The following is a 13,515-nucleotide window of genomic DNA, read 5'->3' as shown; positions in this document are numbered from 1 at the left end:
AATCTCACAGTTTACATCATGAAGCCTTTTATTTCCATCTGATGCGTCTGAGCTGCTGCAGTCAGTCTGCAGGACGTCAAACAGCTGCTGGAAACTTTCCATCAACATCAACATGACTGAATGAGTTTCTGACTGTTTGTGTTTGTTTATTTGTTGTTGACGCTGCACACGTGTTAACATTCTTTATTTGGTCAGTTATGAGAATATTGAGTAGAATCAAAACAGCACAGATGCTCCTACATCTGATACTGTACACAGTAATAGATGATGTTGTGATGCACGATGATTGACTTCAGTACAGCTGTTGTAGAGATTTATGGATTTATTGATTGATTTATGATGTTTACAGAACAAAACTCATTTTATTGCATTTTCTCCATCAGTAGAGGAAAACTCTGCTCTCTCATTTGTGTGCAAGTTTGCAGTTTAGGTTACTCTTACCTCCTGCACTCTCCAATATAAAGACCTTCTCACAATCATTTAGACCTTGTGGATCACCCTGACCTTCAGTAATGTTGGTTATCTTGAATGTTTCATAGGGGGGGATAAGCACCTCTTCCTCACGTGGATGCTTCGAATAATTCTTCAGGTAAGCTCCTGAACAGGTCTCAATTTCAAAGCAGGTCTTGTTACCAAATTGAGTAAGGTTTGTTCTTTTAGAGCTGGAGGCAAACGCACCAAACCGAATGATGTCGTTAACATTGCCAGTGAATGTAACATTGGTTCTTCGATAAGTAGTGTGACAGTGATAATTGCTATTCAGGGTTTGTATGGCAGTAGTCAGCCAGAAATGTAAAGAATGGTATGGGAAGGTGCTGCTATAGTTGCTCCTACCGGTCCGGACTGCTTTGTTAAATTCATCATAAAGTTTTTTATCATTTTCATTATTTTTATAGCCAGAGTTGAACTCAGCTGTATAAGCACAGATTGCCAGCATGTGGTCTTTGGTGAGAGCCTTATCCTCTGGGTCTTTCTTTTTGGTTGAACATTTTTTTGCTGCTTTCCAGGCTTTTTGAAATATTCCCTTATTCTCTTTTTTGAAATACTTTGTCTTGACCTTCTTCTTCATTTCCTCGGTGCAGCCATAGTACATGTCATCAACAGCATCAGGAGCCATGTTCAGTGGAAATGAGCTGGAGTTCTGGAGGGCAGAAGAAGGAAGGAACAGGTGATGTTACACAACAAAGGTTTTATGGTTTATTCAAACCAACTTATATAAAGTGCAGCAGTAAATACAGGTTGAAGGAAACGTAATGCAGTCTGAATGATGTTTTCTGTCAACATGATGAGAAAATGTTGATACTGAACGTGTCAATAAAACGTTGACTGATAACATGTTTTATTGTTTTGCAGACTAATATCAGCTGGTAGTGACACAGCAATATTTAGGTTTTTATGACTGTGGTTTATGGCACCTGGTTCAGGTCAGAGAAAGATCCTGGTCTCTGTTTAATACAGAGAGAAAGTTTATGAACATTGAAGTGAAAGCAGCATCTTTCACTAACTGTAACCAAACACTGAACACACAGGACTGAGGATGTGAACTCTGCACTTTGAGTGCTGGTTTAACAGTGTTTCTGTGTGTTTATCCTCCTCTACAGCTCTGCTCTCAAACATCATTCAAGCAGCCATTACGTTTGTTACCACAATGGGAAAACTATTTCCTAGTATATAAAGACATTTAGTAGGAGACAGGGCTGGAACTGAGCTGACAACCAACTTGACTTCATGGAATAAAACAAGATGATACCGTCCACTCACAAGTTGGTTACATACAAACCTTAACGTTCAATACACTCAACAGGTTTGACTGATCAATCCTCTGTTGTATAAAGACAATAAAACTGAAGCTTAAGACTGTTAGCAGAATGTGTTACTCACCACAATGGGCAGGTCCCTGCGTGGAGTTTCCATGTTCTCTCCGTGTCTATGTGGGTCTCTGCTGGGTTCTCTGGTTTCCTCCTACCATCAAAGACATGTATGTTTATGGCAAACTGTTTTAACATTTAATCAAACCACACTCCTATCTGTAATTACATTTTAGATATCCAGAATAGCATTTCTGCTAGTCAAAATAGTATTCTCACTAGTCAGAATGGTAATTAAAGATATACAGAATAACATTCTTACTGGTACAAATTGTCTTTCAAGATATCTACAACTGATTGAACTAGTCAAAAATACATTAAGATATCTTAAAATCTTTAAAAAGTATAAGTGGCCATTTTAACATTTAATAGCTGGATATTTATTGCAGATATCTGTAATTCAATTCTTCCTAGTCAAAATGAACATTTCTGATATCCAGAATAAACGTTTTGGATATCTGCAATACAGTTCTTACTGGTCATAATTCTAATTTCAGATATCCAAAATGAAAAAATATATAAATACATTTGGACTAGTAAAAAGTTTGATAGTTTGATCTGATCATCACTCAGTAACAATCACCTCTGAGTTCAGGACATGCGTAGTGCGACATCTAGTGACCACTTTTGGCGGGATTTTTCTTTTTTCACTGAAAGCAAATGCCGACTTCAGTTATGACTGGTAAGAATTGTATTGCAGATATCCAGAATGTTTATTCTAGATATCCAGAATGTTTATTCTAGATATCCAGAATGTAATTGTTGATTTCTGAAATTGAAAGCCCAATACACACGAATGGCAAAAGTGACGTCATTTGTCCTAGGAAGAATGAATTGTGGATATCTGAAATGTTCATTTTGACTATGAAGAATCAAATTATATATATCTGCAATAAATATTCAGTCTAGTTATTAAATGTTAAAACGGCTTGCCATAGTATGTTAGGGTTAATACTCCTGTCAGAGCTCCTGAGCAAGAAACTGGCAAAAAGACCTGGAGTTGATCCCCGGGCGCTGCACTGTAGCTGCTCCTAGTGTGTGAGTGTAGGTTGGGTTAAATGCAGAGGATACATTTAGTTTCAATGTATGTGAGTGATGAGAAATTTTTAGGCTAGATGGGAACACTTCACACATGTCTCGTTATTGTCAGGACTTTTTCTACAAATCTGTCACACATGATGTTGGAGTGGAAAGTAAATGTAAAAATGTCCCTCACTGTTAGCAGAATGTGTTACTCACCAAACAATAGATGGGTGGCATAAGGGCTGTAAGTACTGTAGCAGCCATGATGATTGTGCAGGGCACTGCCATCTCTGCAGTCAGGAAAACAGCTGTACAACGTGAACATACACAAATAAAGAAGTGTGACATGCTGACTGCTGGTCAAAAGGTTTGGTTAGACAGCAGGTCCTTAATATTTCTACAGGACTCATGGTCGTCTCTTTTTATAAATACCATAGACACACAGCTCACCACAAAGCCACAGCTTGTCACCATAGTGACACACAAATACATAAAGTTTGTAAAAACGTTAAAACATAATGTTATTGCATAATAATGAACTCAATACATTGATAAATGAGGACATCTATTAGGTTCAGTTATTATTAAGTGAATCTGGTGTAAAATCCTGATCTTCATATTTGAAAGTATTTCATCGTTAGTGTGTCAAAGAGTTTTTACCTGTGTTGAACACTTGCTCTGAGATGCTGAGGAGGCAGGAAGAGCAGAGAGGAGTCAGACTGCAGAGGTTTTATAGTCTGTCAGAGAAGGGGCAAACTTTCTGTGGTCACATGATTTCACCTCCCCTCCCTTCTCTCACTATATCTCATCTTTTGTGTTCAGCTTTTGTAAAAAACTGCAAATGAAGGTGTAAATAAAATGAATGTAGAGTTGAAATTGTTCACAACTCTACAGATTTGCTACAACTTATGTAGAATGCAGCCGTCCTCCCAAGAAAAACAACAGTACCGGTCTTAAATTCAGTCGTTAAAAATGACCTATAGTTACGTTTGACTGACAGACGCCATCTAGTGGCCGTAGTAATTATGACCCGGAGAAGTGACGTCTACATAAGGTGATAAATTTCCTTATTAGGAGGAGGTGGGTTGGATGGCTGGTTAGACAGATAGATAGATGGCAAAAAGTGGACTCAGCTGCAGGAGACCGCTGTTTGATTCACGTTTCCAACTGAGAGTCGGGACAGTTTTTTAAAAACCACAACTATGATTGTCATGTTGTTTACTGTTGCCATGACGATGAAGGTTGTCCAACTTTAAGGAAGTAGAAACTTTAACCCAAACCATGTTTCAAGGGATCATTTGAACCCAAACCAGGATCTTTCCCTAACCCTGACCAGACCTTCACCACAGTGTCGTCACACCATAAAACATTATTTTTCATGATTCCTGCTGATAGAGGACGTATGAAGGACATAAATGTGTGGTGGACTGTAGCATGTCTACTCAATTATTTTTTCTTTTAAACCTTCTTCATAGAAAATAAACCAAGGTCATGAAGTTTCAGGTTGAAAGATTATATCCTTGTCATTTTGATCCAACCACCACTAAAATGTTTATATAAGAGCAACCTGCCTAAGCAACACCTCTAACTGACACAGCTTAAAGTTCTACAATGCACCAAGCAACACCCAAGCAGCAGTTTCCATCAACATGAACCACATGAACCACATGCTCACGTGTTATATATAAGTTTCAGATCTCAAGTGGTTTTTCAGTCTGTGAAGTAAAACAAACATTTGTTCAGATGTTTTACCTTTGCCCTCTCCCTACACTAGTATAATAGGTTAATGAGGAAAAGCTGTACTCATTATGATACTAGTGTTAGCTGGTTCTGATTAACTCCAAAATCTAATGCAAGTGTCAATCTGGGCCACAGCTGTAGTAGTAGCCCTTCAGGGATGAGAATACTGCAGTAACTGTAGTAGCCAGTGTTGTAGTACTGGACAACTACTACTGGACTTGGACTCGAGTCCTGATTTTCAGGACTTGCGACTTAACTTGGACTTGAGCATTGACTGCATTCAGACTTGGAAGTTGAAGACAAGGACTTGAACTTGTTAATTGATAAAGAAGTAATATATATTTGATTTTTTGCAGGTCAAATTTTCTGCACGAAGCCACACTATGATTCACGTCATGCACGTAGCACCAGCTGCAACACCGACAATATAATGACACACACAACATGCATGTCACACACACACACAGCACAATGACACTGCAGCCACACACACACACGTGTGTGTAAATCCAAAATACAGCAGCTACACTTCTAACCAGAACTAGTTCTGGTTCTCTTGTGGAACCATCTTCCAGATCCGGTCCGGGGTGCAGACACCCTCTCTATGTTTAAGAGTAGGCTTACAACTTTCCTTTTTGATAAAGCTTATAGTTAGGGCCGACCAGGCTCGCCTTGGATCAGCCCTTAGTTATGCTGCTATAGGCCTAGACTGCTGGGGGACTTCCCATGATGCATTGAGCTCCTCTCTCCTCCTCCTCCTCCTCTCCATCTGTATTCATTCATGTACCATTAATGCATGTCACTAACTTTGCTTCTTCTCCGGAGTTCTTTGTGCTTTCTTATCTTGCAGGAAACCCTAGATTGCAGGACGAGCCTTCGCAGTCCTTTGCAGTCCTGATGGCATCCTTCGCTGGCTGTTGCTACTGCTGTTGTTGCTGTTATTGTTGTTGTTATGATTGTTAATATTCTGTCCCCCCTCCCCCTTTCCCTCTTTCTTTCTCTCTCTCAACCCAACCGGTCAAAGCAGATGGTGCCCACCAAGAGCCGTGTTCTGCTTGAGGTTTCTACCTGTTAAAGGGGAGTTTTTCCTTACCGCTGTCGTCAAGTGCTGCTCATGGGGGATTTTTGGGTCTCTGTATATTAAAGAGTACGGTCTTGACCTGCTCAGTGTGAAAAGTGCCCTGAGATGACTTTTGTTGTGATTTGGCGCAATATAAATAAAAATTGATTGATTGATAGATTGAACTAGCCGTAGGTCCCACAGTACCCCTGTTCTTGCATCCCTCCATTGGCTTCTGGTAAAATTCAGAATAAACTACAAGATCCTGTTGATTACATATAAAGCACTCTATCTATCCCCCGCACAAACCACAAATCAAAAGGTGACCACACGTTTGCATTCATAGCCCCAACTCTGTGGAATCATCTTCCACATTCTGTTAGATCAGCTGAATCCTTGGACTGTTTTAAACAATGCCTCAAAACTCATTTATATCGGCAAGCCTTTCTATATACCTCCCTTCTCAATTTTGCATGTGTATGTGTCTGTGAAGCGCTCTGTAACTGTGTTTTCAAAAGTACTATATAAATTTTAAAAAGCGCTTACGTTGTCCGTATGGAACTTGTTTAGCGTGAGTGAAAAAGACACAAAGCTTGCAATTTAAAATATAATACCTTTAAGTCCAAAAGAAAAAACAAAAATCTTATTTAATTCTTATAATGAAAATCAGAATCACTGGCATCGGTAGATCAGACTTTTAAAAAAATTGGAAATCAGAATCAGCCAAGAAGATTGTAATCAGTGCATCATTAATATTAATATTAAATCACAGCTGTGTCATTTTTGTTTAGTGGAGTGGAGCACTAGAGCCCATCTTAGAACTCGACTCAACCTTGATGACTCGGACTTGAGATTTAGTAAGTAAGTAAGTAAGCTTTTATTTATATAGCACTTTTTAAAACACGCAGTTATAAAGCGCTTCACAGACACATACACATGCAAAGTTGAAAGAGACAGATTAATAAGTCTAAGAAGAAGTCTAGCTGCTGTATTTTGGATTAATTGTAAGCGTTTTAGACTGACTGAGGCAGGTGTAGAGGGAGTTACAATAGTCTAACCAGGAGAAAATGAATGTGTGGATTAATTGTTCAAGAACAGTAGGGGGCAATATAGGTCTTATTTTAGCAATATTTCTAACTGAAGAAAACAGGACTGGACAAGCTTATTAACATGATGGTCAAATGTCATGTACTGGTCGAAGATGATACCGAGATCCTTAGCAGTGGATTTAATGTTCAGGAAAAGTGGGCCGATAAAATGAGTAGCAGCAGTGACAAAGATTTCAGGACCAATTAAAAGAACTTCGGTTTTGTCAGAGTCTAGACGGAGAACATTTCGGGTCATCCACTCTTTGGTAGCAGCTAAACAATCATGGAGGGAGAACAGCTGGTTCAAGTTATTGGGTTTGGCAGAGAAATAGATCCGAGTATCATCGGCATAACAGTGATATGACAATTCATGAAAGCTGAACAACTGACCCAGAGGGAGCATGTACAATGAAAACAGGATTGGCCCAAGGACAGAACCCTGAGGAACGCCACACTGGAGGGGAGCTAAGGAGGATACATGATTATTTACACAGACATTAAAAAATCTATTTGTTAAGTAAGAATGAAACCAGTTTAAAGCTGTACCAGAAATGCCCACCCAGTTATGCAGTTGATCAAGTAGGAAAGTATGGTCGACAGTATCAAATGCAGCAGTTAAGTCAAGTAGAATGAGAATGGAGTATTCACCTTTGTCAGCGTGCATGAGGATGTCATATGTTACTCTTAATAATGCTGTCTCAGTACTGTGTTTGTGACGAAAGCCAGAAATTTATCAAAGATACTGTGATCTTCAACCAGGTTCAGGAGTTGGTCAGTGACAATTTTTTCCAGGATTTTGGATAGAAAAGGAAGTCTGGAGATCGGTCTATAACTCTCTAACTGGGCTGGGTTGAGAGAGGGTTTTTTAAGGAGAGGCTGGACACTGGTGGTTTTAAAATAATCAGGTACAGTGCCAGAAGAGAGAGAATAATTAATAATAGAGAGTAGGGAGGGACTTAATACAGGTAGGACGGATTTGAGAAATTTGGTTGGGATCAAGTCACATGAGCTGGAGGAGGGACGCATTTGGGCTACAGTGTTAAGAAAGCACTGGAGGGTAATCAGAGCAAATTCAGTCAATAGAACAGGACAACTGGATGGAGCGGGGGGGTATCACAGTGGAGGTAGAATGTGATCTGAGACCATCAATCTTGCCAACAAAGAAAGATAAGAAGTTTTCACAATCAGTAGAAGGTGAGGCAGGAATGGCAGGAGAAGAGGGATTTGCAAGATGATTGGTAGTGTTAAAGAGAAACCTCGGATTATTTCTATCACTGTTAATTAATTCAGAAAAGTAAGCCATTCGTGCATCTTTAATAGTTTGATTCAGTTTAAGCAGTAAATCCTTCATATGGAGATGATGGGTTTCAAGATTGTTTTTTTTCCATCTACGTTCTGCTTTCCTATATTCCCCTCTTTGCTGTCTGATACTTTCATTGATCCAGGGAGCTGATGTACATAAATCATTAAAACAATTAACCAAATCATTAATATTAGTAAAGTGAGGAGGGCAATTGACTAAATTAGAGAGGCAGCTTGAAAACAGGGCAGCTGAATGTTCATTAAAGATGTGGGAATGGATTTTACGTTTCTGGATTATTGGGGGAGTTCACAGGCGGATGCACCGAGCAACACTCAAGCAGCAGTTTCCATCATGAACCACATGTTCACGTCTTCATGTGGTTCATGGGGTTTATGTGGGTAAGTTTCAGATCTCAAGTGGTTTTTCATCCTGTGAAGTAAAGCAAATATCCGTTCAGATCTCTTCACACTTGGTCTTGGCTGTGGAGAATGCACTCTTAACCTTTGACCTCTCCCTGCAATAGTATAATATGAAGGACTGAAACTGCCAAAATCAAAAATAAATAAATAAATGAAATAATAAAAAAAGAAATGTAGAAATAAAATGCGGAATTATCAAAAAAATGTGCAGGTTAATTTGAAAATAAATAAATATGCACAGAAATATAAAATCAATAAATATTATTTATTTGACAAATTCTTTATTTTCTGTATTTATTTATTTTCTCATTTATTTTTTTTATGTTTACATTCATTTCTTTTTACATTTGTTTCTGTTTTCATTTATTTCCTTATTTATTTATTTCCTATTTATTTATTTCTGTATTTATTGTGTGTCTTGACTATTCAGGCATTAGCAATCAAACCAGCACACGACACAGTCCTGTGACGAGACTTCAACAGTTTCAGGTCAGGTCCTTTTCACAAAGACTGGAGGTGTACAGTTGGAACTGTAAAATGTAATGTCTAATTAATATTTCGGTAACTCTGCTTGTTTCGACCACTGCATGGAAGTTTTATGTTCAGTGTCAAATATAGAGAACGTGAAGTTGACGTCAAGACCATGTTGAAATTTGGGTACGAGCCATGTTTAAAGGATCCCGCTGTCTTTCTGTTTCCATCAACATGAACCACATGAACATGTGTCATTGATGAACCACAAGTTTCAGATCTCAAGTGGTTTTTCAGTCTGTGAAGTAAAGCAAACATCCGTTCAGATCTTTTCACCTTTGGTGTTGACTGCGGAGAATGCAGTCTTGACCTTTGCCCTCTCCCCACACTAGTATAATAGGTTAATGAAGAAAAGCTGTACTCATTATGATACTAGTGTTAGCTGGTTCTGATGGACTCACCAAAAGTGATAAAGTCATCTAACTCCATAATTTTTAGTTTATATGAAGAAACAAAACTCATTATTTATGCAGAACACAATTAGCCTGTATGGTACCATATCCCTAATAAATATTTAATAAGGTTGGAGGGATTGATTTGAAGTGTCTGAAATTCCTGTAAAACTTCCACAAACAGGCACTACATTATGGAAAAATGATGTTTACCAGCAACTTTTCACCACATAATTCCTTATTGTGGAACAACAGACTTATTGTCATAAATAGAAATTGATAGCTGAATAGTTAACAAAGGTTTAACATTCAACATGATTTACTGGATTCAGATGGACTCTTATTATCCTTTGATGAGTTTACCAGTAAGAACAAAATTACTATTTCAAGAGAAGGAAATGACAGAATCTGTAAAGCAGTTCCTGTTCCTTTACTCTGAATGATACAAAGCAGTTTGTTTCTCTTCCATTACACCGTCTTTGCCTTCTTTAAAAGCTGATGATGTCAATTTGTTGGATAAAAGATGTGATAACAGAAAAATTAGTTTGATATTTAAACAAAAACATTTCAGAGATTTGAACTCATGCTCTATATGAGATAAGATAGACGACCCATTAAGGAAACAGTCTATTTATTTTCATTTATCATGTCCTGTTGCTCCTAAAGTCAAAGAAACACATTTTTAAATAATATCAGCAATATATCCTGTTAATGATTTTCTTCACAAAAGATTTAAATTTGAAGTGGATCCTTGCATCTTTTATTCCACAGAAGCTGAAACCATCAACCAATCGGTTGGGTTGAGAGAGAAAGATTTAGTTAGTTAGTTCAGGAAGGTCGATTGGAGAAAAACAGTCTAAATATATATATTTTATTTTTAAATCCTCCTGTTTGTTGGGAGGAGATGATGAAAACATACAGAACAGAAAAATAATCTCACAGTTTACATCATGAAGCCTTTTATTTCCATCTGATGCGTCTGAGCTGCTGCAGTCAGTCTGCAGGACGTCAAACAGCTGCTGGAAACTTTCCATCAACATCAACATGACTGAATGAGTTTCTGACTGTTTGTGTTTGTTTATTTGTTGTTGACGCTGCACACGTGTTAACATTCTTTATTTGGTCAGTTATGAGAATATTGAGTAGAATCAAAACAGCACAGATGCTCCTACATCTGATACTGTACACAGTAATAGATGATGTTGTGATGCAAAATGATTGACTTCAGTACAGCCGTTGTATCAATTTATAGATTTATTGATTGATTTATGACGTTTACAGAACAAAACTCATTTTATTGCATTTTCTCCATCAGTAGAGGAAAACTCTGCTCTCTCATTTGGGTGCAAGTTTGCAGTTTAGGTTACTCTGTTCTCCTGCACTCTCCAATATAAAGACCTTCTCACAATCCTCCAGATCTGGAAATTTACCCCGACCTTCAATAATGTTGGTTATCTTGAATCTTTCATAGGGGGGGATAAGCACCTCTTCCTCATGTGTTTCAAAGGTTGAATAATGCTTCAGATAAGCTCCTGAGCAGGTCTTAATTTTAAAGCAGGTCTTGTTACCAAAATGTTTAAGGTTTGTTCTTTTAGAGCTGGAGGCAAACGCACCAAACCGAATTTTTTGTTTAACCTTGCCAGTGAATTCATGCCAGGTTCTTCGATAAGTAGTCTGACAGTTTTGGCTTTTTTTCAGGGTTTGTATGGCACTAGTCAGCCAGTAATGTAAATAGTGGAATTTGAAGGAGCTGCCATAGATGTCCCTACCGGTCCGGACTGCTTGATTGAATTCATTATAAATTTCGTCAGATGTATAAGCACAGATTGCCTTCATGTGGTTTTTGGTGAGAGCCTTATCCTCTGGGTCTTTCTGTTTGTCTGAACACTTTCCTGCATTTTTCCAGGCTTTTTGAAATTTCCCCTTATTCTCTTTGTTGAAATATTCTTCCTCAACCTTCTTCTCCATTCTCTCGGTGCAGCCTTTGTACTTGTCATCAACAGCATTATGAACCATGTCCAGTGGAAATGAGCTGGAGTTCTGGAGGGCAGAAGAAGGAAGGAACAGGTGATGTTACACAACAAAGGTTTTATGGTTTATTCAAACCAACTTATATAAAGTGCAGCAGTAAATACAGGTTGAAGGAAACGTAATGCAGTCTGAATGATGTTTTCTGTCAACATGATGAGAAAATGTTGATACTGAACGTGTCAATAAAACGTTGACAAACATCATTCAAGCAGCCATTACGTTTGTTACCACAATGGGAAAACTATTTCCTAGTATATAAAGACATTTAGTAGGAGACAGGGCTGGAACTGAGCTGACAACCAATTTGACTTCATGGAATAAAACAAGATGATACCGTCCACTCACAAGTTGGTTACATACAAACCTTAACGTTCAATACACTCAACAGGTTTGACTGATCAATCCTCTGTTGTATAAAGACAATAAAACTGAAGCTTAAGACTGTTGGAAGAATGTGTTACTCACCACAATGGGCAGGTCCCTGCGTGGAGTTTCCATGTTCTCCCCGTGTCTACGTGGGTCTCTGCTGGGTTCTCTGGTTTCCTCCTACCATCAAAGACATGTATGTTAGGGTTAATACTCCTGTCAGAGCTCCTGACCAAGAAACCGGCAAAAAGACCTGGAGTTGATCCCCGGGCGCTGCACTGTAGCTGCTCCTAGTGTGTGAGTGTAGGTTGGGTTAAATGCAGAGGATACATTTAGTTTCAATGAATGTGAGTGATGAGAAATTACAATAAATAAATGTTAATATTAATCTTAAACCACCAGACAAGGACTGAAAGTCTTAAAGCAGCAAGTAGGACTAGAACTCCTCCAATGATCAGGTGGGAACGCTTCATCTCTAGACGCTCTTCAACGCTGGAGCTCTGACTTTGAAAAAAGCTTCTTGTGGTTTTTTTACCACAACATGAAGTTACACTTCAGATGTTGTTTCATCAATCAGAAAACACACAGCACATGTCTCGTTATTGTCAGGACTTTTTCTGATGTGTCTACAGATCTGTCACACATGATGTTGGAGTGGAAAGTAAATGTAAAAATGTCCCTCACTGTTAGCAGAATGTGTTACTCACCAAACAATAGATGGGTGGCATAAGGGCTGTAAGTACTGTAGCAGCCATGATGATTGTGCAGGGCACTGCCATCTCTGCAGTCAGGAAAACAGCTGTACAACGTGAACATACACAAATAAAGAAGTGTGACATGCTGACTGCTGGTCAAAAGGTTTGGTTAGACAGCAGGTCCTTAATATTTCTACAGGACTCATGGTCGTCTCTTTTTATAAATACCATAGACACACAGCTCACCACAAAGCCACAGCTTGTCACCATAGTGACATACAAATACATAAAGTTTGTAAAAACGTTAAAACATAATGTTATTGCATAATAATGAACTTAATACACTGATAAATGAAGACATCTATTAGGTTCAGTTATTATTAAGTGAATCTGGTGTAAAATCCTGATCTTCATATTTGAAAGTATTTCATCGTTAGTGTGTCAAAGAGTTTTTACCTGTGTTGAACACTTGCTCTGAGATGCTGAGGAGGCAGGAAGAGCAGAGAGGAGTCAGACTGCAGAGGTTTTATAGTCTGTCAGAGAAGGGGAAAACTTTCTGTGGTCACCATTTCACAGGAACTCTCCATGAGGAACCTCCCCCCCCTTCTCTCACTATAGCTCATCTTCTCTGTTCCGCTTTTGTAAAAAGCTGCAAATGAAGGCGTAAATAAAATGAATGTAGAGTTGAAATGGTTGACAACTCTACAGATTTGCTACAACTTATGTAGAATGCAGTTGTCCTCCCAAGAAAAACAACAGTACAGGTCTTAAATTCAGTCGCCAAAAGTGACCTATAGTTACTTTTGACTGACAGACACCATCTAGCATCATAGCACAGAGACAGCACTGGTGAAAGTCACAAACGACCTCCTAACTGCATCAGACAAAGGATTTGTCTCTATACTTGTCCTGTTAGATCTTAGTGCTGCATTCGACACAATTGACCATCAAATCGTTTTGCAGAGACTGGAACATTTAATTGGCATTAAAGGAACTGCA

At 38.5% G+C, this 13,515-nt stretch overlaps 1 protein-coding gene across 4 annotated transcripts; it reads right to left on the bottom strand.

The window, feature by feature from the left end:
• Positions 1–403: 403 nt before the first annotated feature.
• On the bottom strand, positions 404–13,228 carry LOC121891174 (erythroblast NAD(P)(+)--arginine ADP-ribosyltransferase-like). 4 transcript variants are annotated; one of them, XM_042403960.1, is made up of 5 exons: positions 12,973–13,228; positions 12,529–12,620; positions 11,921–12,001; positions 1,882–1,962; positions 404–1,141 (listed from the first exon to the last, which is right to left on the bottom strand). In XM_042403960.1, the coding sequence occupies exons 2-5, from the start codon at positions 12,598–12,600 to the stop codon at positions 404–406; spliced, it is 972 nt and encodes a 323-aa protein (XP_042259894.1). In that variant the 5' UTR covers positions 12,601–12,620; positions 12,973–13,228. The 4 variants fall into 4 exon arrangements, with proteins under 4 accessions (XP_042259894.1, XP_042259895.1, XP_042259897.1 ...); XM_042403961.1 differs by lacking the exons at positions 11,921–12,001; positions 12,529–12,620; positions 12,973–13,228 and adding exons at positions 3,108–3,199; positions 3,552–3,637; XM_042403962.1 differs by lacking the exons at positions 404–1,141; positions 1,882–1,962 and adding an exon at positions 10,723–11,464.
• Between the last annotated feature and the right edge of the window lie 287 nt (positions 13,229–13,515).

This window comes from Thunnus maccoyii, chromosome 23 (assembly GCF_910596095.1).
Source record: "Thunnus maccoyii chromosome 23, fThuMac1.1, whole genome shotgun sequence".
NCBI classification, from domain to species: domain Eukaryota; kingdom Metazoa; phylum Chordata; class Actinopteri; order Scombriformes; family Scombridae; genus Thunnus; species Thunnus maccoyii.
This window is presented reverse-complemented; position numbering and strand designations above follow the sequence as displayed.

Excerpts from the sequence above, each read along its gene's own strand:
- LOC121891174 (XM_042403960.1), bottom strand. The coding sequence starts at position 12,600 with ATGGCAGTGCCCTGCACAATCATCATGGCTGCTACAGTACTTACAGCC. Across the intron at positions 12,002-12,528 it reads TGCCACCCATCTATTGTTTG|GAGGAAACCAGAGAACCCAG; the intron begins GTGAGTAACACA and ends CTTTGATGGTAG. Across the intron at positions 1,963-11,920 it reads GCAGGGACCTGCCCATTGTG|GAGGAAACCAGAGAACCCAG; the intron begins GTGAGTAACACA and ends CTTTGATGGTAG.